General features: G+C 38.2%; 5 protein-coding genes across 5 annotated transcripts; 3 read left to right on the top strand and 2 right to left on the bottom strand.

Annotated features, from left to right (window-relative positions):
- Positions 1 to 323: 323 nt before the first annotated feature.
- On the top strand, positions 324 to 3,048 carry LOC112058431 (serine/arginine-rich splicing factor 4). The gene is made up of 3 exons (XM_024099273.2): positions 324 to 553; positions 772 to 1,248; positions 1,454 to 3,048. The coding sequence occupies exons 1-3, from the start codon at positions 526 to 528 to the stop codon at positions 2,167 to 2,169; spliced, it is 1,221 nt and encodes a 406-aa protein (XP_023955041.2). The 5' UTR covers positions 324 to 525; the 3' UTR covers positions 2,170 to 3,048.
- On the bottom strand, positions 3,037 to 4,485 carry LOC112058432 (uncharacterized). The gene is made up of 4 exons (XM_024099274.2): positions 4,258 to 4,485; positions 3,990 to 4,192; positions 3,246 to 3,417; positions 3,037 to 3,157 (listed from the first exon to the last, which is right to left on the bottom strand). The coding sequence occupies exons 1-4, from the start codon at positions 4,352 to 4,354 to the stop codon at positions 3,114 to 3,116; spliced, it is 516 nt and encodes a 171-aa protein (XP_023955042.1). The 5' UTR covers positions 4,355 to 4,485; the 3' UTR covers positions 3,037 to 3,113.
- Positions 4,486 to 5,379: 894 nt separating this feature from the next.
- LOC112058433 (uncharacterized) lies at positions 5,380 to 8,930 on the top strand. The gene has a single exon (XM_024099276.2). The coding sequence runs from the start codon at positions 5,571 to 5,573 to the stop codon at positions 7,719 to 7,721; it is 2,151 nt and encodes a 716-aa protein (XP_023955044.2). The 5' UTR covers positions 5,380 to 5,570; the 3' UTR covers positions 7,722 to 8,930.
- Positions 8,931 to 9,274: 344 nt separating this feature from the next.
- Positions 9,275 to 25,036, bottom strand: LOC112058434 (mitochondrial DNA helicase). Its single transcript, XM_024099277.2, has 10 exons — positions 24,667 to 25,036; positions 23,480 to 23,706; positions 22,879 to 23,143; positions 20,422 to 20,569; positions 19,421 to 19,577; positions 17,840 to 17,989; positions 16,111 to 16,299; positions 15,151 to 15,339; positions 14,350 to 14,436; positions 9,275 to 10,388 (listed from the first exon to the last, which is right to left on the bottom strand). The coding sequence occupies exons 1-10, from the start codon at positions 24,923 to 24,925 to the stop codon at positions 10,086 to 10,088; spliced, it is 1,974 nt and encodes a 657-aa protein (XP_023955045.2). The 5' UTR covers positions 24,926 to 25,036; the 3' UTR covers positions 9,275 to 10,085.
- LOC112057181 (uncharacterized) lies at positions 10,465 to 14,337 on the top strand. The gene has a single exon (XM_052891633.1). It carries the CDS (start codon positions 11,432 to 11,434, stop codon positions 14,045 to 14,047), a length of 2,616 nt encoding a protein of 871 aa, XP_052747593.1. The 5' UTR covers positions 10,465 to 11,431; the 3' UTR covers positions 14,048 to 14,337.
- Position 25,037: the final 1 nt, after the last annotated feature.

Genomic DNA, 25,037 nt, shown 5'->3' with positions numbered 1-25,037 from the left:
TAAACAGTAAATATGTAAAGGGAATAAATATCAAAATGTAGGATTACATAATCTTTGATCAAAATGCCGAAATTGTTTATGTAGATAATTTTGGCTAGTATTTTGATTACCTACCTGTTTAAAATAATTGAATAGGTACCATTCATTATATTTTGTCTTCGATGTGTAATTGGTCTGAGGTAAAAATGGTTTAAAACCAGACTATTATATATTCTGTGACTATCTTTTAGTTTTGTCTATACAATCTGTATTTTGTAGTCTGTGCAGAAGAATATATTATAGATATTTTGACACACTCTTTGCCTTCATTTGACGTTTGTTTGTGCTCTTTGGATTTGGTTGTGAATCTGTGCTCTGTGGTGCCGAATGGACGATGCCTATTTTAGGCGGAAAATAATATCTTTGATAAAAATAGAAAAGCACAATTCTTGCTCAGTTTCATTAGCAATATCAATAAACCTTTCACATCTTCCTGAAAGGATTGGTCATTAAATACATTTACAATACCTACACAAATCAACAAAGATGACGGACTCCGTGAACATGTCACTCGGTAAGCCTAACATATTTGCATGGTGTAATCTCAAATTTCATTATTTTATAACAAAACAAAAACATACTTTGTGATATTTTAATAAATATTTCAAGAGACAGTTGTTGAAAAATAAATACAAACACTTTTGTTTGTTTGTTTAGGTAACCTTTTCATGACGCTTCGACTCAAAATAAAATTTGACATATGGTTAATAAAGTTATTTTTTTATATTACAGATGATATAATCAAACAGAACAGACCTGGTCGCACTCGTGGTAGAGGCGGTGGGAACATTAGGGGCCGCGGCGGAGGTCGTGGCGGCCGCCGCGGACGCGGAGGACGCGGTCGCGGTGGCGGGGATGGTGGTAGATCATTTTCACGCGACAGATCTAACAGTCGCCAGGATCGCTCCCGTTCCCGTTCTCGAGGACCTCGTGGTCGATCACAGCAGCGGGGCCAGTTGCAAAACCGAGACCGATCACAGTCGCGAGGCCGGTCACAATCGCGAGGTCGATCACAGTCGCGTGGTAATTCACAGCCGCGCGGCCCCCCTCAATCAAGGGCTCGATCTCGTTCACAACAAAGACGTTTTTCTTATCCTAGAACCCGATCTGCATCTAGATCTCAGAGAAGTACTACACCTAGAGGCAGAGCAGGACTTGAAAGTCCTATCTCTAACATGCCAGGATTAGTCCGCACCAACAGAGGCAGAGGTAAAATTTATGCATTAAACATTTACGGTGACAACTGACATAAATAATTGCGAAGACTAGTTGTTTGTTGTAAGCAGATTTGCTTGCTGGATTAGTGACTTGTTAAAATTGAGAAATATTCATGGCAGTCACCACCTTCATTAAAAATTTGACATTTACTTGTAAAAATATAAAACTTATTAACATGGTCTTATTGCTTTCACAGGAGGTATGCAGATGAGACTTAGACGTGGTAATTTAAATCAACAAGGACCAAGTGGAGTTCATAGCCGGCTCGGAGTCACTACACGTAGAGGTGGTGCCAATAATGCTTTCAAACCTTTAGCTGTGGCAAAGAGAGGAATTTCTAAACGTGGTTTAAGTACAAGAAACAGATTTAGCAATATTGGTTTGAGATCTGACCAAATTTTGGAGCAGCGTCGTCAAAACAATGTCATCCGCTCTCAAACTTTTACCCGATCTAGAAATAATTCCTTCAGTTCAGCCTCACAATTGACTGTAAGTGTTGCTAATGATTTTGCAAAACGGCGTCGCAACAGTGTAGGGAGCACTGGTTACTTGAATAGACAGACCCTAGCATCACTCAACAATCAATTTGGAGGGTATAACACGCGTCGAGGACCAGGGAGTGTCAAATCTATTGGGTCAAATAGGTCTAACAGATCAAATCAATCTAATTCAAGCAGAATATCAAACCAGTCCAGAGGCAGAGGTCGTGGTCGTGGTAGGGGAAGTAATCGTGGAGTAGGTAGAAAATTTGTAAATATTCTCAATGATAAACTTCAAAAAGAGATAGCTGCACTTCAGGGTAAAAACTTCGGAGCAAATAATAATTCAGAAGCACCTGGTGGCATAAATAACTTTACACCTACACCGACAGCTACCAAGCTAACTTTACATCAAAGATTTGCAGCAGCATAATAATTTAGAATAGGACTGTAAAATACACAATAAATAAGGATACTATGTTTTTCTTTGTGTCTTTTTAGTTAGCATATTTCAGTAAGTGCAATCTCAGTACATTGTTTATTAAAAATTTATTTTCAATTGCCTATTAACCAAATAATATGGGATCTTATTGTGTTTCAATTACTAAATTGGAATAGTTTAAATGACGTTCTACAAAAAAGCTATACTTCTGTAGGCCTTTCAGTATTTAAATATTGTTTTTTTTTTAGTTTTTTTCTAATGGTCATATTTACTAAAATATGACCTACTAATTGCAGATTTTAAAAAGAACTTCTATTAGTACATAAGGTTTTTGATTTGTTACATATTAGCGGATGCCTGTAACTTTCCCTATACCCTACCCTACCATACCCCTACTCAACCTTACCTCTAACCTAGCCAGCTGCGAAGAGTTCATGCAAGCCAATTCCCACCAGATTACCTTTAAAAATCCATGCATATTCATTGTTGTACTGTACCTAGATATATGAGAAACAGGAGTTTGTATCACACTGTATGAATTTCTATTTCTCTGGGACATCATACTTTCATCTAAATTAAATTCTTTGCTACTGAACCTACCCCTACCCTATCCTTCCCCTACCCTAAGTATCCTATGTCTGTCTCCTGGTTCTAAGCTACCTCTTCACCAATTTTCAGTCAAATTGGTCCAGGTATTCTTGACTTATAAATAGTGTAACTAACACGTTTTTCTATTATATATATATAATTATGTTTAGAATATGTCTGCATTAGTTTTAAGATAAAGAATCATTTTCTTATTGTTTCAAAAACTATTTTTGTTACTTAAGTAACATCCATGTGAAAATAAAAAAAACATTCTTTGTACAATATTTTTATTTAACAAATTCATCTGGATTTCCTTCTATATTCCTGACAGACTAGTAGATATGCAGTTACATTTTATATACCTTTGGCAACATAATGAGTGAGTCTGTAACTGAAAGGAAAAAAATGTTTAATTAGACATCATGGTACAAAAATGTATTAATTTTTTTTTGTTATACATATATTTGATTCAAACTTACAATTCTCTCCAAGAATGTTGCCTAATATTAGTCCATGAAAGGTTTTAACATTATCTTTGTCATCATCTGTCTGTTTAGAGCTTTCAAATGTCCATCCTAAATGTTGAGCACAATGTGGACAGGTACAGATACGCCAAGTGTATCCTGGGAACCATGAATCTGCTCCTTGACTCTAAAAAGTATCAAATAAAACACGAGCTTTAATAAATAATTCATCATGACAGCTAATAAATATGGCTGTTTTGGATGGATTTCCGTATAAGTTTCACAACCCCTAAAACAACTTTGTTGGTAGTGGTTAGCCTATGTGGTTTCACAAGGTTCTGCAAGTCCTGGGTCAGGCTATGTTTTCTGTGTTACACCTTGCCTCAGCAACTGATAGTGGACATTTGCTGCCAACATGCATTGGAATAACATGGTGGGTTTAAGCTCCATCTTCCCTCTTCTACAAGGAGGCCCACTACAGGCAGGCCTGGTTATGTAGTGAGCCGTTAAAATAGGCTGATAATGGCAGGTTTTAGAAAACAAGGTTACCTGTGACATGTTTGTTTTCTGATTAAATGATTTTCTAGACATATAAAGATTAGAAAGGTACATTTTAAAATGAAGGTAAAAAAAAAAGTTTAAAAAGGGCTAAGTGTGATTGTGCAAGTGCTTGTTGGGTTGGTAGCTCAGGAAAAGAGAAAAAATTTAACTGGTGATGTGAGTTATACAAATACCGAAAAAGTTACATTGTACACTTACAGCCCCTATACTTTCACATCTTGCCTTTTCAGCAGTCACTATATCAAATTGTATTCCAAATGGATTAACTAAAGTTTGTACTGTGACATTTTGTCTGCCAAATAAGTTCTGTTTTTCAATTTTATGAGCTCCAGGACTTTCTTTACTAAATAAATAATATGAATCGGCCACATCAGCGCCGCATTTGCGGCACAACAGTAGTTCTGTAAGAAAAAAAATATCAATCCGTGTGCAGAGCAAAAGTAATATTACTTTGCATCACTATTACCTTGCCCGTTCTTTTCAATCTCAGAATAATTGTTTTCAGCACCTATAAAAGAAAAACTTGATGCATACAAAAGTAGTGTAAACAAAAAATTAATCATTTTTTTATAACAATACTTCAACACTGTTATTAGCGAGCAGAAGTGATAAATAATTTTATTTTAAACCAAAACAATAACAATCAACATGTTATAAAACATGTTTTTATCACAAACGTCAAATGAATGAAGGGAATAGGGATTTTAATACCAGTGTTGCCAGTCGGGTCTTGTGAGAAGTTACCAGAAATATTGAAAAAAGTAATCTTTTTGTGTAAAAAATAACCTTTTATATTTTTTACTGGAAAGATATTAAGAGTTGATAGATTAGTATGTTAGTTGTATTGGCTTACAGAAACATCGACGACTTTTTGAGCACTTGCCCGCATTTCTTGATTTATTCATTATGATATACATATAAAAGAAGTCCAGTAATATTATGGTTGTTCATAAAGGTCTGCTGTGGTCCTACTGCCGACAAAGCATAGCAACATGACAAATTAATCGTCATGTTGCTATGCTTTGTACAAAGAGTACATAATCACTATGTTTTGGACCAAAACATAGTGATTATGTACTCTTGCCTCTCAGTGTTGCCAGAAGGTTACTTTTATAACCTTTTAGGTGACTGCATTGGTTACTTTTAGGTTACACTAATAAAAAGATTACTTTTAGGTGTGTTTTTTTCGGAATTTTTAGAATAAACTTTCTTTTATGTGAAACGGACCCGTCGTTTCAGAATTTGTCATGTTGCTATGCTTTGTCGGCAGTATTACCACAGCAGACCTTTATGAACAACCATAATATTACTGGACTTCTTTTATATGTATATCATAATGAATAAATCAAGAAATGCGGGCAAGTGCTCAAAAAGTCGTCGATGTTTCTGTAAGCCAATACAACTAACATACTAATCTATCAACTCTTAATATCTTTCCAGTAAAAAATATAAAAGGTTATTTTTTACACAAAAAGATTACTTTTTTCAATATTTCTGGTAACTTCTCACAAGACCCGACTGGCAACACTGGTTTTGGTAGTCGGCGTTATTAATCTGTGGAGAAGAGATAAAAATCTTCATTTTGACAAATTGACATTCGTGTTGTCGTCTGTGATTCGTGTTTTGTGTTGAAAAATAAATAAAATGTTTACTTTTGTATTCTAATTTTTCTCATTAAAATTTCGAGTTTGAGTTAGAAGAGTTCAATTTTAACACACAATTATTCAACGTATGGTCCAGTTACATAGTATAAACTTGAACGCGTGAAAAATAGCAAATATGTCGTTTTTCAAGAACGTAACATCAGGTTTTGCGATTCGCAGTCGCGACACAATACTAAAGGAATCTTTGATTAATAATTTGTCAGAGTGCGTAAAAGATATTCAATACAACAGTCAATTCGAAGAGAACTTCCACAGCGTTCTCGGTTCGACGGACTCCACGAACACATTATGTATGGCGTTGGAAGCTGTTTTCCTTCACGGCTTGAAAGACACGTTCTTGAGGAAAGCTAAGAACGTAATATCCGGCGATCCCGACTACCGGCCGCAGTCCAGCTTTTGGCCTTTGATATTGGTGCTGTCTCATAGACAGAACATTGATCAAATATCGTCTCTTCCGCAAATCAACACAGAGACAGGTCAGTGCCGAGCCTGGCTCAGGATCGCTCTCAACGAGTGTCTGTTGTCCTCTTACATGTCTACACTGTTGAAGAACATATCTGCAGTTAAGCCTTTTTACAACAGGAGTGCGTTTGTATGTGACACAGAAATATTGGAGGTCGCTCAGAAACTGGTCCAGGGACTGGAGACTTGTGTTCAGTTCAACTTACCAATTAATTCTAGTTTGCTGAATCAATGGCCAGAACAGGTGTTAATGCAGGCAGGGGTTTGGGTGCCAACCATGAGAGTGGCACCCATTACTGCCGGCCTAGATGTCGCCAGCACTCTGACGGATGAAGTGAAGCCCAAACTGGCTACAACTCCCACACATGCCTCCAGTGTTACAGGCATGGTTTTGAATGAAGATGAAGCTTTAAAATTCATTCTGTCTAAAGATTCTAATGACATAACTAACAAAAAACAGATTACAAATGAAAAGTCGCATAATGAAGAATCTGAAATAATTAAGAAGGAAGGGAATATAAAATCTGATTCTGACTCTTTAGAAGTTGTAGAAGCAACAACGAGCCATGAGCCAGCCGATGAAACTTCTCAGTCCCAGGAGCAGGCTCACACCTACTCATCATCTGTTGATTCTGGTGAATTTATTGCACCCTCTGATGTTGTGGTCACTGGAAATTCTTTGATGGTTTTTAATGGTAGTGGAAAAGGGTGGTCGAATGATAGTCATGATGAATTAAATGAATCAATAAATTCAAATTCATCCCATGGCAGCAGCATGATTAAAACACCAGAATTGAAAAGTCTATCATCACTAATCGACAACACTGTTGCTTACGGTGAGCCATACACTCATACCCAAAATTTAAAAGACATTATGAAGGATATTCATAAAGAACTGAAACTGACAGTAGAAGACAGTGTGACTGCTGAGGAAAAGGTAGAGACAGCAGTGCTAGATGATCCCACTCTACAAGGGTTAGATTTTGAAGTTGTCCCCAACTCCAGCAATGGCTCCTTTACACCTCAAGAGTTACAGAGAATGATAAAACAATTGGGGATGTTATCTAGAGAAAGAGGACTCGATTTCCAAAACTACCAGTGCAAGGGTTGTCAAGACTTGTTAGGTAGTACAGTTTCCAAAGCCAAAGTATGTGGGTACACGGGTGAATATTTCTGCTCCAATTGTATGGATCCAAATGTTTTCATCATTCCAGCCAGAGTCATCCACAATTGGGACTTCAAAAGATATCCAGTGTCAAAAAAATCAGCACTGTTCTTATTAGAATTCCAACACCATCCTTGGATAGATATGAAAAAGCTTAACCCAAAAATATATTGCGGCGTCTCAGACATGGCTCAGCTGCAGGAGTTGAGAATACAACTTAACTTTTTGAGAGCCTACATTTTTACTTGCCGTGAACCGGTCATCGAGGAGCTACAGAAACGTGTGTGGCCCAGAGAGTATTTATATGACCATGTACATTTATACACAATATCTGATTTAGCTCAGATACCCAACAATTCTTTGGCTTTACAGTTAGAAAAAGTGGTCAGCTTTGCAAAATCTCATGTCCTAGACTGTTGGCTCTGCAGCCAAAAGGGCTTTATTTGTGAAGTTTGCAAGGATTCCAAGATATTATATCCGTTTGAGACAAGCTCAACATACAGATGTGATGAATGTTCAAGCGTTTTCCATGCTAAATGTCAAAATGAAAGCTCGCCTTGCCCTAAGTGCAAAAGGAGACAAGAAAGAACATGTGACACATCATTGGTTGATGCTCTTCATTATCATTTTATTAAATAAATTCCTAGATAATTGCAGAATATGGTTAATATATTATTGATCTGTCATATTATTAAAAATATTACCTAAAATGATAGGTCATGTACCCAATGCTAAGTATATAAGTGGTAGATAAGAGTAATATGCTGAGATTATTGACTGGTGTTGCATTGTTTTGTACTAAACATTTGAGATAAACAACTATCACTTATATTATAAACAAGCTCTTAAATATCGGCTTACTTTACAAATCTATGTACAAATATAGTATAATGAGAATAACAAACATAATTTGCCAAATATTTATTTTAAATTTATAGTTTTGTTTAAAAAATTAACATAATATGTTATCTATGCATCTATATCTAGCAACATAAAGGCGCTAACATTAGGTTTATGGCTGTATACTTATATGTATATTTTTCATATGTAAATAGTTAATTTTATCAATTAATACTGAGCTATAGTAATACATATTTGTTTATGAATAATTAATTATTATTTAGGTAGATGAAATATTTATTCAGTTGCAAGTATATAAAGGGTTAGTGAAATATGATTTCAAGATGAAAAATTACTAGGTATTTTAATTTTTTTTTTTATAAAGTAGCTCTTGTGTTGTAGGTATATAATAACATTGAAAAGTGGCGGTCCAAAAGAAAGTTAAAAACTTTCAATTTAGATTATTACTACAGACTGTGGTAACGTATCCTACACGCTTTCACATTTCAGCCTATACATTGGCGTATCTAGGATTATTTCCTAGGGTGGGCCGGGCCTCCCACATCAAGTATATTATTAGTATCATAATAGAATTCCATATTGGTAGCCCGAAATCCTAGGATCGGCATAGGTACATGCTAGGGTGGGCCGGGCCCACCCGGCCCCACCGCTATATACGCCTATGATAGGTAGTTGTGACAGGGTAGGGAAAGTGAGAGATTGCATATCTCAATGTGAGTAGCTTATAGTTTTGAGACAGTAATAATTTACTTTGAAGTTTTCATGGTCACTGATGAACCAATTTATTTTATCAGCATAATAATAGTAACGAAAATAACTATTAGATGATAAGGAAAATTATTAATAGTAAAACTAATTATAGTTTTCTTGTAATCATATTACAGTTAAATGGTAGTAATTATGAGTGTAGAGTAATATATTGTGAATTATAGTAATTGTATTTATTCTTTATGATCTCCTGTAGAAAAAATAAATTATTTTAGAATATGTTGCTTTATCATTTACTTTGGTAGATTCCAGGAAAATACTAATAGACTTCCATGTGTGGCAACATTTTGTGCTTTTTATATCAAATAAAAAATTCCATTTAACTTTAACTTATTTCTAACTAAAGACGCTTGTGACTCCGCGTTAAAACTTGTTTTTAGAAATCTCGTGGGAACAATGAAATTTTCTAGTATTCAAAGAAGCCTATATTCTGCTCCAAGGTCCAATTTATTTCTATAACAAACTTCATCCAAATCAGTTTACTCATGAAAAGGTAACAGATATATGGATAAGATATTTATTTCCATGATTATAGTAGATATTAAATCAGTAAATAAAAGACATTGTTACATTTTCTAATCAAAAATGTAATTCATAAAATGCATTACAATTTACACATACATAATATTATGTACATAAAATATATACTTTAAGCTTTTTTTAACTTCACTGTGACAGACACTAATCAGCTCAGAAAAGTTCATTTGTTTAGTGAAGGCAAAAAGCAAAGTTAGGCGCTTACAAACTCCTGTTCCTTCCAGAGAATGTCAAAATAGCTCTTAAATTCTGAATACTTAGTTAAACAATGTTTGGATTAGGTTATTGATACTTTCAGTCATTTTTATTTTATAACTTGAATCATAGATTTATAATGTACTCCGTACCGACTCTTAAATCTATGACTTGAATAAATATTACTCAATAATTATTTTTAAAAGGTACTCTAAAAAGTATTAAATGCAGAACAGATTTGTTTATTGTATTTTTCTCGCTGTACTGATATGAAAATTTTACGTTTATGCATGAAATCTTTATATGCTATATATACTTTGCTCTTTGCTTGTGGGAAGCATATAGCAATATGCTGAGCTGGGACCTTTTTCTAGGTTAAGCCACATATCGCAGGGTATTTATTCTGAAATAAATGTGCTATGTGGCACAATGTATCAATAAAGATATTTTATTTCTTTCTTTGCTGCAGATTCAATCTTAGAATCCCTGGCTTACTCGGTATTCAATACATACACTCACATCACACAACAATGCTGCCTGGCATAGCAATTTATTATATTGGGGATATACATTTTATCAAAAATAGATAAAATGTATATCACATGCATTAATACCGCCAGAATCCAACAGTGATAGCTTGCGTTATCTGGTTCTATTTAAATTTAATATATCACTAAGAAATGTATCAGCCTCATTAGGCTTGTTTCTGTGTTTGTGGTTCTTTGATGATTTTGCACTATAATGTGGATCTTCTAAAGAGTAATCTTCAATACACTGGTCTAGGAGCTTTTCAGGTTCGTCGTGTTTACTCTTAGCTTTCTTTTTCGATTGATAACTTAAAGAGTCCTTATCAAAATCTAAAGGAACTATTCCGAGATCACCGCTGTATCGATTCTTAGCGACTTGGAGATACTTTTTGCCGCGAACTGCCGTCAATCTCTTGTCCTGTAAAAGATGTATTATTAACCGACTTCAAAAAAAGGAGGAGGCTTTTTTATACAAAGCTAACACAAACACACTGTTTTATGCATATCATTATATTATAGCGCCTGTAATAAGTTATACTCGGTTACAATCGTAAACCCGAGCGGCCTCTCCGATCGGCGGGCGAGCGTCTCTATCTCCATGTCGACGCCCGCCGCCCGCCGCCTCTACCCTTCAGTGCGTTCCGAACCATCGAGCTATGCGTACGCGCGGTTATGCTTGCTCCCTTACGTACTCGGGGAAGTCCGTAGCGTTTGTATTTCGCATATGTCCTAACTCTTGTAAATGTTCGGTTTTATATGTTCAATATTGTGTAATAGTGGGTTTTATTTGACATTAAACGTATGTCGTTTTAAAGAACTGATTTTCTTTGTTTAAAACCCGCCATAAAATGGTGCCCAACTCGTGGCCATAAAATGGTGCCCAACTCGTGGCCTACGTACCTACGTACCTAAATAGGCTATAACTGTGACTAAAAGTGTTTTGTGTTTGTGTTGTGTGCGTAGTTAGTTAAAAACGAACTTGGTATATTCGTTTTCTGTATCTATGTGTATATAGACAATTTAAACAAGGGTTTCCTTTGTTCAACACAACCCAATTACAAACAATTGTTTAACACTTCGATAGTCGATACCTAGACTATTTTAACGAACTTTCTTTGTTTAGTCGTGATACCTACTTATTTATATCTATTAATAGTGCTTCAAACGTGTTGCAACATAGACAATATTGGTAGAGTAAGTTCGTCGAACGGCGAAATAGACTATTTTCACAAACTTTATAAATAGATACCTAATAAGTTTGGACAATGCCGTTTTATACTTCAATTATTATTATTATTAATTAATTGGACAGTAATTTGCCAAATAACAATTTAAAAACAAATAACAATTATTATTCTAGTGTTAACCCTAAAATGGTCGCGGATCTAAAAGACGATTAAAGACTTGGTAAATTCAGTGTTTGATTGAGTAGGTTTTGTGTGTTAGAACATTTTATTCATAATGCCCCAAACACGTAGTCAAACAGGACTTAGTGAGGATCAGGAGTCTGTTTCCGATATGTCGGCCGCAGACGTGGTACCTGGCGCTGGCGCGAGCCGCGCCTCCTCTCAACCTACTCGGGTCGTAATGACCGATCAACAGTTGTCGCGTCTACTGCAGCAGGTGTTGCGTGCTCAGAGTGTGGATGCACCACCATCTTCACCGTCATGTGTATCAACGGGGAATTTTGCTAAATGCACAGCGCGTTTTGATGGCACTAAAGATAGTGATGTGCTGGCATTTATCGATGCTATTGAAACATACAAGGACTGCGTTTGTATGGAGGATCGAATTGCTATACGCGGACTGCCGATGCTTCTTGGTGGCATCGCGGCTACTTGGTGGCAAGGCGTGAAGCAGTCTGTGCATACCTGGACAGAAGCGACAGACTTACTGAAAAAGACATTCGGCCCTCGCCTACCTCCACATCGAATATATAGGGAGTTGTTCAGTCGTGAACAAGGCGAAGAGGCGACGGACATCTTCATATGTAAGGCGCGTGCTCTTTTATCGCAGCTGCCGCCCCAAACACTTAGAGAAGATGTACAACTGGACATGGTATATGGATTACTGAATAAAAGGATACGTGAGAAAGTGGCTCGAAGCTCGTGTTCCAACTTCATGGAGCTTTTGGAGGAAGCCCGACGAGTCGAGGACCTTTGCAATGAGGGTCATAGTTCCGGCCGCCGCAGTTCAGCAAGTACGGGAACTACTCGGGTAGTGACACCCCTATGTGTGCCGAGTCCACCATCATCACATTCACAATTCTCAAGTATAAGAAAGTTGAGAGAAAAGTGTGTTTACTGTAAAATTTTCGGACACAGAAAAGAAAATTGCCTCAAGCTTAAAAAGAAGGAAGAGGATACCAAGACGGTTGACGAACCTTGCAATGATACCAACCGTTACACGCTTACCTGTTTTGGGTGTGGAGCCCCTGGCGTCATCAGGTCTCGTTGTCCGACGTGTACGAAGAAAACATCGACAACGAATGAACAGTCGTCATCGTCCGCGTTTTTGTCGGTTACCGCGAGTGGTATATGTGTTAATCCGCGTAGTAGGCCGATTTTAAATATTGATGTGCTCGGTCAACGTGGACGTGCGATTATTGATACTGGTGCGAAACAGTGTATAGCTAGTAATAGTTTTAGAAAATATTTAGTTAAGTCTGGTACTAGTTTTAAAATTGTAAATTTAGAATTAAAATTTGCCGATGGTTCAGTGCGAACTGAACCTGTGGAAACGGCTTGTGTCGAGGTTGGTTTGAAAGGAGTTGTAATCCCTACGTTATTTATAGTTTTGCCAAATGCTAAAGATTCTTTGTTGGGAATGGATTTTATCAGCGATGCTGGCATGGTACTTGATTTTAGTAATAGGTGTTGGTCGATGTCACGCGTAGCTGGCAGCTTTCCACTGGAGTATGAGTCTCTGGAAGAGACTATTCGGTGCTCAGCGGTGCAGTTGCAGTTACGAGAAGAGGAAGGTTCTTCTTTAGACTCACAGCAACGGGATGCTTCATCGGCTTTATTGGAGAAGAATGATGATATCTTCCAGCCAGGGGGAGCTCCCACTAAGTTTGCTGTTCATCGAATCGATACTGGTGAGTGCGCACCTATTTCAGTACCTCCCTATAGGGTGAATCCATCCAAAAGGGTAAACATGCGACCGAAGGTTGACAGAATGTTAGCAGAAGGGATTAGAATCAACCGAGACAAGTGTGTTGTTGCGAGACCAAAGCTGAAGTACTTAGATCACGTGGTAGGTATTGAACCTGATCCAGGTAAAGTGCAAGCTGTGCTGGACATGAAACCTCCGAAAAACCTTAAAGAGTTGAGAACCTTTTTACAGACCTGCTCTTGGTTTCGGAAGTTTATTCCTCAGTTCTCTGAGGTTGCACGTCCACTTACTGATCTTACAACGAAAAAACGACGTTGGCACTGGGGGGAGGATGAGTCGAATGCTTTTGAGCAGTTAAAGGTAAGACTTACTTCTAGCCCGATCCCCAGACAACCGGATTTTAACGAGCCTTTTATTCTCCGAACGGACGCGAGTGCCTTTGCTGTGGGTGCCGACTTGCCTCACAAGTCGCCTGATAAAATTACAGCCACCCAGCTCGCAGATCCGGAAATTAAGAAAATTATTCAGGATTTTGAAAATGATGCTGCTCGTCTGCCAAAGGTAGCAGCTAATCGAGTGAAGAGGCAACAGGAAAGACGCAAGGCTGTAGCTGATAAACATCGTCGTGAAGAGCCTTCATACCAGGTAGGTGATCTGGTCTTATTAGAAAACCACCGACTTAGCTCTGCCGCTCAAGGGTATACGGCAAAGTTCGGTCCCCGTCGGGATGGACCATATCGCATTCGTCGTCTTGTTAGCCCTACATCATTTGAAGTGGAAGATAAGGATGGGGTATTGTTAGGGAAGTACCATGTCAGTGGGTTGACGCCTTATCTCTCTGAGGGAAAACTCCTCTCAAAGCGTAAGAAAGGTAGATCTGCCAAGTCACTCCCGAGGCGTATTCGTGACTTGGAGGGGGAGACTATAGCGCCTGTAATAAGTTATACTCGGTTACAATCGTAAACCCGAGCGGCCTCTCCGATCGGCGGGCGAGCGTCTCTATCTCCATGTCGACGCCCGCCGCCCGCCGCCTCTACCCTTCAGTGCGTTCCGAACCATCGAGCTATGCGTACGCGCGGTTATGCTTGCTCCCTTACGTACTCGGGGAAGTCCGTAGCGTTTGTATTTCGCATATGTCCTAACTCTTGTAAATGTTCGGTTTTATATGTTCAATATTGTGTAATAGTGGGTTTTATTTGACATTAAACGTATGTCGTTTTAAAGAACTGATTTTCTTTGTTTAAAACCCGCCATAATATAGTTACTTGTATGATGAGGACATTATCCGCTTCCTGTGATGCCTTGGCGCTGCCAAATATAGAGCTGGTCGAGAGGTCTTCAGAATTACGTTCCTGAAAACAAAATTGGAATTTTTAAACTTTATTATACTAATTTGAATACAAAGTTGTGGATAAATAAACCTTTTATTGGCAATTTTTTTACACATGTACACCACCATGTTTATAAAGTAAAAGAAGATTTTATTATTTGATAAAGCACTTCTGGAAAGTACTACTGCCATTCTTATTTCTGCCAACAATCAGCTTAGTCTGAAGGATTGCCCATATAGTTACAGGCACATGAGGCACACGCACTTAGTACCTACCGCCCTGTGTCCGCATCAATCTTCAAGGTCGCTACCTCGCGTTCCCCATGAACCCCAAACATGAGCAACCCCATGAGCCCCAGCATGAACTGCACGTTGTCCACCCCACGGGCGAGCGTGTCGCGCATGTAGCGTGTGTCGTGTACTCAGACTAAATACATAAGGACTAGTATCGCACTCAAATTCACGAACAATATTTTCTGCCATTTCCAAAGGAAGCTTAGATTTCATACATATCTTATACTAAACTAGCAGTTTTTGTTCGTTTTTTACACCATTTAACTACACAAAAAGGTATTTTTACGGAGGTTTTTAACCGACGGACACGATTGTAAACTATGAAACATCGATTCTATAGAGACAGTGTTTAAAAGCGCATAAGATCGTTGATCATATACTTTGACAGAAAAATAATGTCTTGCGAGGCAGGTCTTTATCTAATTAGTCTGAGGTCGTGTACCTTCCGCGGGTGCATGACGAGCGTGACGTGGCAGTGGCGCGCGGTGGCGAACGTGCGGAAGGCGGCGATGACGGCGTCCTGCCGCAGGTAGCGGTCGCCCTCGCGTTCCTCGCCCAGCCCCAGCATGAACTGCACGTTGTCCACCACCACGTGCGCTATGTCGTGCATGTAGCGCGCATGCTCCACCGCCTGCGATGTGATAGCAGAAAGCTAATATAGCAAAATGAGAGGGTATTTATAGAAAGATCTTAAGAGCGCGAAGCACGTCGGTACGATATGGATAAAATTCGAAGCGCAAGCGAGACGCCGAATTATGACTTTCACGTGAGTGAAGAGCACGGAGCGATTGACGCGCGACGGAAATTTTATGACGTGAGCGCCAAAACCATTTTTACCTAATTGCAAGTAAATTAAACAACATAACGAAAAACAAAATGGCCATGTTCAAGATATATACCTAATTTTCTATACAAAACAAAAATTTAAAAAATGTTAGTAAAACATGTATTTTTCAAAAAAAATAAACTATCGAGAAAAGTTTCACAAATTGTGTATTTTGTATAGTCATAACGAAGCTAACACTTTGAAATATCATTTACCCAAATATCAGGCTCCTAACTTTTCCAGAATCTGAAATCCAGAACCATTTGTAACCACCAAATTACATACCTACTCATAATTTATAGCTGTTTATATCTAACTTTAGAATAATCAAAAACTATCTCAGAGCGTCTGTCATGCATACATACATATTCACAGTGCGTACTTAATCTGGGGGACTGCTTGGACAGAAAAGCAGGTCGTCGCGAAGTATATAAAACGTACGTGGACAATACGTAGGTGGTCGGCAAATGTATGTAAAATTAGACGCGAGCGTGAGATAAAATTCTTGTAATTCTTATGTCAAAGAGGATTAATACGAATATGTTTACGCGCTAGATTAAAATATCTGGTAAATACCTCCATTACAACTTTGATGGGTTGTTGTCCGTGGAAGGCGAGGTAGTAGACGGGAAGTTTCTGGAACTCATCAGCAAACTTGGGGAAGTCCTGCAGGTTCTGCTCCAGCGGCACGCCGGCGAACTGCTGCAGCATCGTGCGCGCCAGCCGGAAGTTGCGGATCTCGAAACTGCCCCATAGAGTCGTTACCTGTATATCGCGCGCAGTGCTGAATTAAGACCTTGTCCAGAAGGGGCGAATTCGTCGCGAATCGTATCGCGCGAATTCATACGCGCGTCGAAGTACTAGACATCAATCCATCGCGTCCACAAGCATCTACGTACTAGGGACGCCTTGTTGCGTCCAGGTAACGCGCGAACACTAGAGCGAGTGCACGTTCAACTCCATATTTCGTACTGTATTCCTCCCCAAATGCTCGCGCGCTGGTACGCGCTGGTACGCGCGCTGGTACGCTGGTGGACACAACGGTCGCGCTTAATACGCGCGAAAGAATCGCGGCGAATTCGCCCTTTCTGGACTGAGCCTAAGGTAACTTGATTCCCTAAGCAATCGCAATCTCCCTTTTTGTGCCCCTCTATCCTGAAGTGAACTAGATACATAGCAAAAATTGAAAAAATATGTTAATAAATTGAAACACGGGGGTTTTTAAATTACTTTAACTTTCGTGTGTTTATTTTTTGTTTCCTATTCGTCAGATACTACAATTATATTGCGGCAGTGCATCTTCATAGAGATTCTTCCTCGCACAGCTACATAGCTTAGTATTGGTGGAAACCTCACCACCATATTAAGTACAGACAGAGTAACTTAGTAATTTAAGTAGGTATCTTTAAGTAGAAGAGTAAGCTCTGTTAGTATTAGTTTGTAATTTCTTCTTGATTTTTAATTTGTTTTTTTTTTAGCTGAATAAAGGATTTTATTATTGTTAGAAGAAATTTAAACTATCGTAAGTGTTATTCATATTAATTGATTATGAAACACGGTTAAACTCATGTGATATTAGGTCGGAGTATGCCCAACTAGTTTCGAACCCCTACGGGGCCCTTAGTCATGAGCTGGTTCTTGCATCGCGGCACGACCAGTTTGGATCGTGCCGCGATGCAAGAACCAGCTCATGACATGACAAGAAAAGTTTGGGAACTAATGATTTTAAACGTATTTCGTGGTTGTTCATTATGAATGTTATTTAAACGGGTACATACCACGATAAAACGACGAGATTTTTATTGTCGATATTTCGACCCAGTTGCATGGATCGTGTCCACTGAGTCCCGTCGTGACCACGATCCATGCAACTGGGTTGAAATATCTTCTATATATATAAAAATGAATTTCTGTTCGTTAGTCTCGCTAAAACTCGAGAACGGCTGAACGGATTTATCTTATCTTGGTCTTGAAATGTTTGTGGAGGTATAGGGAAGGTTTAAAAGGTGACAAAAATTTGATTAATTGCCGGGAAAACCATAAAAACGACCCTTTTCTATTTTCCATACAAACGTTTAAGAGTCAAGGGGTAGGGTAGGGGTAGGGTAGGGTAGGGGTAAGGAAGAATTGCACATAAGTCTGCGCGAAGCTTGACCGGGTCCGCTAGTCGACAATAAAAATCTCGTCATTTTATCGTGGTATGTACTCGTTTAAATAACATTCATAAAGTTTGGGAACTTCTGGTCTAGTGGATACTCGATTGTTTACTGGATGATAATGTTACAAAGCTCTTGAAGATACTCGCCCCCTGTTGCGCGAGGTCGAGCGACATCTCGGCGCAGAGCGTGGTCTTGCCGCAGCCGGTGGGCCCCGTCAACACCGTGAGCTCGCCGCGCCGGTGCCCGCCCACCAGCCGCGTCAGCGCCGGGAAACGCCGCCACTTCACGCCTCGCACCTGCGAGAGTAACACCTCAGCTTTATGTATGTAAGTACCAGCGTCGAAGAGTTCATACGGGCCGATTCCCGACGGGTTGCTGTTTAAAATCCATACATACAAATATTGTAATGAATATGTATGAGAAACCGGAGTTGTTATCAAGTTTCAATCAATCGTTATGAATTTCCTTTTCTTTGGCTTGCCCTCGTCAAAATTCCATTCTTCGCCACTGATACATAAATAACGGGGATGACTAATTTCCACTTCTGATAACGGCGGAGCCGTAGCTTCAGAGCAGGTTCTAAACTTTAGGTGTCAAGGATGGCAAATACCCGAAGTAATCAAGATCAAGTAAAGCGCTGATACTAACAGATGTAAACCAAGATTAACTACTGTGGATCAGAGAGTCAAGCACGAGCAGAATCACGGACTGGCAACCGCTAGTAGTTGGGTTAAAGACGTCTTTTACAGTATACTAACACTCCCCTTCTCCACTCGTGTCGTCTCCCAGCCAAGTAACTAACAATGCAATGGTCAGACTATACGAATAACTCACCCATTGAACTTCTGAATCACTATCACTATTTTACCATTGCATCATCACTATTTAACAAATGGAAGACGACTATCCATTTCGAGAACGCGATTACAACTGAACTGCTCAACTAGCAGACTACAGTGGGGGCAGGGTACCCAACCTGTCAAGCGTAACGGCTCCGCGCCATTACGCTTGTCAGGACGATGTGTTAATTTTTGCCGACCATACACGGTTTTGCCCAGTACTGACCACGCTGGGCATGCGGGTTGGTCAGCGCAAAACTAGATTACTCACGCCGATGTATGTTGCCCGACACCGGCCTAAGACATTTCATAATCTAGCCTGTGGGAATGGATATACCGCCATTCGTTGTTTGGAAGTCCCTACAAAAGGCCTATGTCCTGCAATAGACGTCCAGCAGCTGATATGATTTAATTTTCACCATTATGTTTTATTTATCTGTGTTTTTTATATTAGGGTTCCGAACGTACGTAGTGCATAACTGAACAATTTAGCCCTTGTAGAATCACTCGTGCATATTTTAATTTTTACCAATGTACTTATCTACCTAATTAGTTTAAATTTGGTTCCTATTTTATAATAGTTAACATAGGATGTTGAGCTTTACGTGGCGGCACCTAAACTGGGTCCTAACAGAAAATCAGTGCTGCATACTTCTTTTTTATGTAGGAAGTATGTGAAAAATGCCGAGTTGGGGCCTTTTTCTAGGTTATGCCACATATTGCAAGGCACATATTCTTTTATTGCTCCACTAAGCTATGTAATAATTTAGAATTTCATGTAAAATGTAGCATTAGTTAAAAACAAATATCTTTCTTTCTTTCTTTCTTCTATATGATGGATGATGATTTGGTTAAGCCCCTAAACAACCTGTGGAATTGGTTCATCACCTTGTCAATATTTGTGAGCTCAGCATACACATCGTCCCGCAACGCTGCGAAGGTGGTGATGGCTCTATGCGCCGCCGGCTTCGCCTCCGTCACCAGCGTCTTCAGAGAGAGGCCCGCCGCCGCCGCCTCCGACGCCGTCACCAGCCCATCTGTGGGTCTATGTAAAATAGTTACACATAATCGAAGATTTTTTCTTTAACAACATTATTTTGGTAAAGTTGAAAGTTTCTGAAAGCTCCTATTTATTTTTTTTTCCTTATGAATCCAGCAACTTTTAAATTAGTTTTTACAGCTTTGAATATGGGTTACTAGCGGACGCCCGCGACTTCGTCCGCCTTTAGACCTCTTTAATCCGGCCATATCGCAAAATCCGTTCTTAGCGTATAATTACTTACTATAGACTACCTCCCTACCAAATTTCAGCTTTGTACGTCAAGCGGTTATCGAGATTTCGTGATGAATTACCTTTCGCAAGAAAACCCTTTTTTATAAAAAAAAAGAATATTTGCCATAGATATTCCTATTTCCGCCAACAAGTCGGGAAAGACTGTATTAGGAGAGGGTACGTCAATAATCCAGCGGGGCGGGGTTCAAACAACCATCCCTCGGTAATAAGTCTGTCCACTTTATGTTGAGCTATTGAGGCAGCACGGTAAAGCTTTGTTCCATGTCTGTATTTTCCATGGAAAACTTAGATATCAAAGAAATATGATGTATTTATACCTAAGCGACCAAGTTAGCAAACAGTGACACAAGTGAGCCATTACAGTTCTTTTTATGTAGGATGGTCAGGTGACAGTTCGTTTCTCTCTTGAAAGTTTCACGATATGAAGGATGGTCAGGTTTCACTCTTGAAAGTTTGCGCCGTGATTCACGATAATAGTCCGTATTATGAACGTCATACAGGCGTCTGTTACCATACCCATGCTATCTGAAAAATACTTTAGCTTGTTCTGTCAATTTTATTACAAGTCCAAATAAATAATGAAGTGTAAACTTGCCTGACAAAACGGCACCTGTCTTCTCCCAGCTTCTCTGCAACAACTCTCATGTTGTCCCAGTCGCCCCATAGACATAACCTCTGATAAGTCTCTAGAGTGGGTAAAAGTACTGGCGGTAAACTGCAGTTGCTTAGCCAAATGTAGGTACCTATAAAATATATTATTATATATTACTAGCGGACGCCCGCGACTTCGTCCGCGTAAATTTCGATGTCAACTTTACTACTACCCCTACCCTACCCTACCCCTACCCTACCACTACCCCAACCCTACCCAACCCCTACATCTACCCTACCCCTACCCTACCCTACCTCTACCCCCATCCTACTCCTACCCTACCCCAAACCTACTCCTACCCTACCCCTACCTAACCTACACCCTACCCCCATCCTACCCCTACCCTCCCCGTACCCTATTTCTTTCCTACCCCTATCCCAGCCGTAGGTACCCCTATCTCACGCCTATCGTACCCCTACCTACTACTTCCCTATCCTACCCGTACCTCTAGCCTACCACTACCCTACCTCTACCCCTACCCTACCACTACCCTAAACCCGGCCCTAAGCCTACCCTACCCCTACACTACCCCTACGCTTCCCTACCCGTACCCTACCCTACCCTGTAACTTCTCTATCTTATTCCTACACTTAGCAAAATCGGTCCAGTCCTTTTCAGAGTGGTGGTATGACCAAGAGAAATAGAGACTTCTATGCTAATAATATAAAGAGGTAAAGTTCGTGTGGTTGTAGGAGGTAATCTCTGGATCTACTGGACCGATTTGGAAAATTGTTATACCAATAGAAAGCTACGTTATTTGCGAGTGTCATAGGCTATGTTTGATCCCCATATTCACACGGGAACGGGAACTACCTAAATGAAAGCTCTGGGCGTCATATAGCGGAATTTCTGTGTCTTTTAGAAATTTTGTATTATCTCCGAAACTATTTAAGTAATTAACATACTGTAAAGGGCAAATCTTATCTCCATAATATCCTTGTGATTATTAAATAATTTATTTTAATAAGGATTAAAGTTTAGTTGTATAAATAATGACGTAAACCTATGTATATAAAAATTAATAATTTTTAAAAAACAAAAGGTACTATATCTGCTAATATATAGAAGATAGATATATGGTGTCGCGGAATTTTTTTTAGAACTTTTAAAGATACATAAAATCCCCATACATTAATTTCAATTTTACACAATAGTTAAGGCAGCGCATGCGAATAAGTCTGCTTAAGAGGATTTTCAGTCCGACCTGTATGACAAAAACTGTGATAACTCGGCTAATATATATGATACCAATATAAAATATAGCCTATAGCACTCCCCGATAATGTAGCATTCTACTGGTGAAAGAATTTTTAAAATCAGACCAGTAGCTCCGAAGATTACCCCATTTAAAAAATGTGACAAACTTACAAACTTACAAACTTTACCTCTTTATAATATTAGTATAGAAGTATAGATAGTATAGATTATCAATTATGGAGATTGATTTCTTTGATGAAAAAAAAAATACATCTGGTTAGTTACAACTTTTAGTAAACTTTCCTTCTCCCAACTTGGATCAATAACGAGGTTATTAAAAGTTGTTACTGCCTGCCTGCTGTTTTTTTTACTGTTGCTTAATTAATACTAATACAACTAAACAGCCACAATGACCTACAAATTGCGTGGTACATTATCGCGTTCCGACGCTCAGAAACTTTCATTAACTGGTAACCCAGTTAGTTACCAGAATCAAGAATTTTCGTAAAAAAAAAAAAAAACTATATTTATATAAAATACTCACGGAAAATTAACTTGATAGTAATCAATTGTAAAAATAATCCACGGATCCTGGGGTACTATTAATTAATTTAATGTTTAACTTAATGAGCTATCTGTGTGAATTAATTAACTTAATGTAACATTCTGAGGCAAAGCGGTATACCACCATCAGCTTTCCAATTATGAGATGGAAATTTTTAAATAGACAGTTAAAACAGACATTGATATGAAACAAATAACTTAGAATTCCTGTTTCAGTTGTTTCTTGATCTATACTAATATTATAAAGAGGAAAACTTTATTTGTATGTTTGTTTGTTTGTTTGATTGTAATGAATAGGCTCAAAAACTTCTGGACCGGTTTTAAAAATTCTTTCACCATTCGAAAGCTACATTATCCACAAGTAACATAGGCTAAACTTAATTTTGGAAAAAAATAGGGTTCCGTAAGATATTGGGGGTTTTCGGACACAAGGTGTAAAAAAACAACCAGAAAAGTAGGGTAGAGGTAGGTAGGAGTAGGGTTGGGGTAGGGGTAGACTAGGGGTAGGGTAGGGGTAGGGTAGGGGTAGCATAGGGGTAGTTGAATACATCGAGTTTCACGCGGACGAAGTCGCGGGCGTCGGCTAGTAGAAAATAAAATGAAAAACTATCACATGTTATTTAATATGTAAAATCTCACCAGGAACTTTACTTGCAGCCAAATTTAGTACATCCTGTATACTAGGCACAAGTATGGCCTGGTCAGTGCGATTGACTTTCAAGGCTCTACAATAAAACAGCCCAGCTGTAAACAGTCCATGGTTCTGCATTTCCTCCTCCCGCCCTGCTTGCAACTTGCGGTAACCCACTGTGATATCTAATGAGTTTTTTAAAGGAAAATATAATACTGTATGGTCCATTGACACCCTTGTCTCTGATAAAACCTTGCCAGCATCATGGTGGTACTGAAAAAAGTAATTAACATTAATTACAAGGAAAAAAACCGCTTTTAAATTAAGTAACTCTGAAAAATACACATTGAAAAATAAAATCCACATTTAATATTGGATCACTTGTTTTGGTTAGACTCCTGTTTTAAAGTATGTTAAAGACCAAATAAAAACAAACAAATCAATATTCATTTATTTCAAGTAGTCTAGTCAAGTTTGTATTGTATTAAAAAAATATACTATTTACAATACTACAATTTTACTCCTTCAAGCATCTTCAATTTATGCATAGACAGGATTGGCTGATACTTTTGCTAGCCTGCTTTTAATATATTTCAATAAAAAACTTACAGGAAATTCAAATAACCGGAAAAGATCCAATAGCTCTGTTTCACTTAAGTTCTGTATGGGTTGTGTCTCATCTATAACTTTCTGCCAGGCTTTTTGAAAAGTGTTCACTTCATTGTGTAAATTTTCAATGTACTCTTTGATTGAGCCTTCAGGTTTTGATTTCTTTATTAATCTCTCAAGGATGTTCCAGTCTCCATGAACATTACACTTAGGACAAGTAAAGTAACCTGGAACAAATGTAAACTCAGTGGTGTCAATAGGGTTTTAACTAGGGTAGGCACCTATCATCATCATCATCATTCAGGTGACATATTTTTTGAGAAAATGACAAAAGTTCAATATGCTTATTGTTGGCGTTCTTTATATAAATAAATAAAACAATAACAACCTATATTTGGCTTATGTTGATCATGTGGATTTGCAGACCTCACATGCATAGAGAAATAAGAAAATTCTCATATATACAGGTTTCCTGATGATGTTTTTCCTTCACCATTCGAGACATGTGATATTCAATTTCTTAATATGCACATAACAGAAAAATTGGAATGCTATAGACCGAATTTCAATCTACGTCCTCCGGAATTGGAGGCAGAGCTCATGAGCTCTGGGCCAATGATATTAAATACTGTTAGATGTGTTAAATATTGAGTACCTACAATGTCAAATTGTGTTCAGAAGTGAAACTATATATACATAAATATATAATGGAATTGAAGACGAAATTGTGCATGTGTGTGCTCAGTGTTGTAGCCACATTCAGATAATTTTTTGTGGAAATTTTGTAGGGACGTAACCACACTTGGATCATTTTTTGCAGTAATTTTGTAGGGACTTAACCAATCTATAGTATAAAATTATCATTGGTTGTGCGTATAATAATGCGCATAATTATAAATTAGCCCGCCAACCAACAATATACTACAGCTTTTCTTGATGAATCTGTTTACCAACAAAGAAATTAGAAATGAAGGTTGAAAATGCATGTCTTTTCAACCTTCATTTCATTTTTTTTTTTTTTATAGAGTGGTGTACTGAGTTTAAGCCATAAAAACCCTTTTCTTTTAGGAGGTATTTAAAATACTTTAATGATAACGGTGAAGATAAAAAAAAAATACCGACCGAATTGAGAACCTCCTCCTTTTTGAAGTCGGTTAAAAAGTAAGGAACATGTATTCAAATCATACCTGTTGTTTTGTTGACAAAAAGCTTGTTATCACATTTTTTTTCATTATCCTTATCGTTTGAGCATATCGTACATTTAGTTGTGACCGATGTGAAACCATCCAGTACGGCAAATCCTTTTTGTCTCAATAATTTTCTAACATCACCGGGTACTACTTTAGAATCATTTATGTTTACTGTTTTTAAACTTTTTCCATGAGGTAGAACGTTTACTAATGATTTTAATTTCTGGAATCTATTTATCTTTGTTACGTGATACATTGTAATGTATAAGTTTATTTATTACAAATAAATACATTTTAAAAAATATTGAAAATGATAAAACCACATTGTGATTGTTTATTTTTGTATTTTGCCAATTTGACATTTGACA

Source organism: Bicyclus anynana, chromosome 4, assembly GCF_947172395.1.
Source record: "Bicyclus anynana chromosome 4, ilBicAnyn1.1, whole genome shotgun sequence".
In the NCBI taxonomy this organism is placed as follows: Eukaryota; Metazoa; Arthropoda; class Insecta; order Lepidoptera; family Nymphalidae; genus Bicyclus; species Bicyclus anynana.
This window is presented reverse-complemented; position numbering and strand designations above follow the sequence as displayed.

What these genes read in the sequence shown, in the direction of transcription:
- LOC112058432 (XM_024099274.2), bottom strand. Translation starts at nt 4,354, where the DNA reads ATGATTAATTTTTTGTTTACACTACTTTTGTATGCATCAAGTTTTTCT. An exon ending in GATTGAAAAGAACGGGCAAG is followed by an intron (nt 4,193 to 4,257) that starts GTAATAGTGATG and finishes TTTTTCTTACAG; the next exon opens with AACTACTGTTGTGCCGCAAA. An exon ending in GATGTGAAAGTATAGGGGCT is followed by an intron (nt 3,418 to 3,989) that starts GTAAGTGTACAA and finishes GATACTTTTTAG; the next exon opens with AGTCAAGGAGCAGATTCATG.
- LOC112058431 (XM_024099273.2), top strand. Translation starts at nt 526, where the DNA reads ATGACGGACTCCGTGAACATGTCACTCG. An exon ending in CTCCGTGAACATGTCACTCG is followed by an intron (nt 554 to 771) that starts GTAAGCCTAACA and finishes TTTATATTACAG; the next exon opens with ATGATATAATCAAACAGAAC. An exon ending in CCGCACCAACAGAGGCAGAG is followed by an intron (nt 1,249 to 1,453) that starts GTAAAATTTATG and finishes TTGCTTTCACAG; the next exon opens with GAGGTATGCAGATGAGACTT.
- LOC112058434 (XM_024099277.2), bottom strand. Translation starts at nt 24,925, where the DNA reads ATGTATCACGTAACAAAGATAAATAGATTCCAGAAATTAAAATCATTA. An exon ending in TCCGGTTATTTGAATTTCCT is followed by an intron (nt 23,144 to 23,479) that starts GTAAGTTTTTTA and finishes TACTTTTTTCAG; the next exon opens with TACCACCATGATGCTGGCAA. An exon ending in AGCTCACAAATATTGACAAG is followed by an intron (nt 17,990 to 19,420) that starts GTGATGAACCAA and finishes TTACTCTCGCAG; the next exon opens with GTGCGAGGCGTGAAGTGGCG.
- LOC112057181 (XM_052891633.1), top strand. Translation starts at nt 11,432, where the DNA reads ATGCCCCAAACACGTAGTCAAACAGGACTTAGTGAGGATCAGGAGTCT.
- LOC112058433 (XM_024099276.2), top strand. Translation starts at nt 5,571, where the DNA reads ATGTCGTTTTTCAAGAACGTAACATCAGGTTTTGCGATTCGCAGTCGC.